The following is a 1,162-nucleotide window of genomic DNA, read 5'->3' on the forward strand; positions in this document are numbered from 1 at the left end:
AGCGCTACTAGCTCCAAAGAAAGACGGCACATGGCGCATGTGCTGCGACAGCCGCGCCATCAACAAGATAACGGTACGATATCGTTTTCCCATTCCTCGCGTCCATGACCTCTTTGACATGATGGCTGGTGCCACTATCTTCTCCAAGATAGATTTACAGTGGTTACCACCAGGTTCCGATTCATCCCAGAGACGAATGGAAGACCGCCTTTAAGATAAAGGACGGGTTATACGAGTGGAGAGTCATGCCCTTCGGCCTCTCCAACACGCCGAGTACCTTTCAGCGCCTCATGAACGAGGTATTGCGCGCCTTTATCGGGAGATTCGTCGTCATCTACTTTGATGACATCCTCATCTATAGCCAGTCGAGGGAGGAGCACCTCGACCATCTTCGACAGGTCTGCACCGTCCTTCGGCGCGAGCAGTTATACGCGCACCCTAAGAAGTGTAGCTTCCTCACGTCGGAAGTTTCCTTCCTCGGGTTCATCGTATCTGCCCAGGGCGTTGCTGCGGACCCAGACAAAGTCCGGGCCATCACATTGTGGCTGTCACCGGCCAGCCTCCACAATGTACGGAGCTTCATCGGCCTCACCACTTTCTACCGACGCTTCGTACAGAACTCCATTTCTGTCACAGCTCCTATCACCGACTGTCTCAAGGTGGAGCCGTTCACTTGGACCTGTGCCGCCGAGCGAGCTTTCCAGCACGTGAAGCTCTTGATGACGCAGGCGCCTGTCCTCCGCCTACCCGACTTCGGGAAGGTGTTCGAGGTTACTAAAATATAGACTGTTGATATTGAGGAAATCTATCACCTATTAAATAATAAATTAAGTTTATGCCTTTTCCAAGGCTTTTTCATAACCTACAATTTACATTTATAACTGCATAGTAAACAACCTCATTTGTTCCATAAGTGATGTCATTGTATGCCTGTTATCATGATATTCACACTTCTGTCATCCATGTCATGACATTCTCTTTAAAAGATATTCTTTTTATACTATAATAACTTTATACTTGGATATTTGATATTTCTAAGGTCAAGAATATTTAGTCTAATTATGTTATTGGGGTTTAATGTAGCATGATTAAAACAAGGAAAATAAGGAAGAAGAATGAGGAAAAAAATGTAACTCTTTCAAGCATTTTGTCGAACGGGTAA

The 1,162-nt window shown here is 46.0% G+C and overlaps 1 protein-coding gene across 1 annotated transcript; it reads left to right on the forward strand.

Annotated features, from left to right (window-relative positions):
- Positions 1-290: 290 nt before the first annotated feature.
- LOC144714220 (putative mitochondrial protein AtMg00860) lies at positions 291-785 on the forward strand. Its single transcript, XM_078588917.1, has one exon. The coding sequence runs from the start codon at positions 291-293 to the stop codon at positions 783-785; it is 495 nt and encodes a 164-aa protein (XP_078445043.1).
- The last annotated feature ends 377 nt before the right edge of the window (positions 786-1,162 follow it).

The sequence above is a fragment of the Wolffia australiana genome, chromosome 17 (assembly GCF_029677425.1).
Source record: "Wolffia australiana isolate 7733 chromosome 17, ASM2967742v1".
NCBI classification, from domain to species: Eukaryota; Viridiplantae; Streptophyta; class Magnoliopsida; order Alismatales; family Araceae; genus Wolffia; species Wolffia australiana.

What these genes read in the sequence shown, in the direction of transcription:
- LOC144714220 (XM_078588917.1), top strand. Translation starts at nt 291, where the DNA reads ATGAACGAGGTATTGCGCGCCTTTATCGGGAGATTCGTCGTCATCTAC.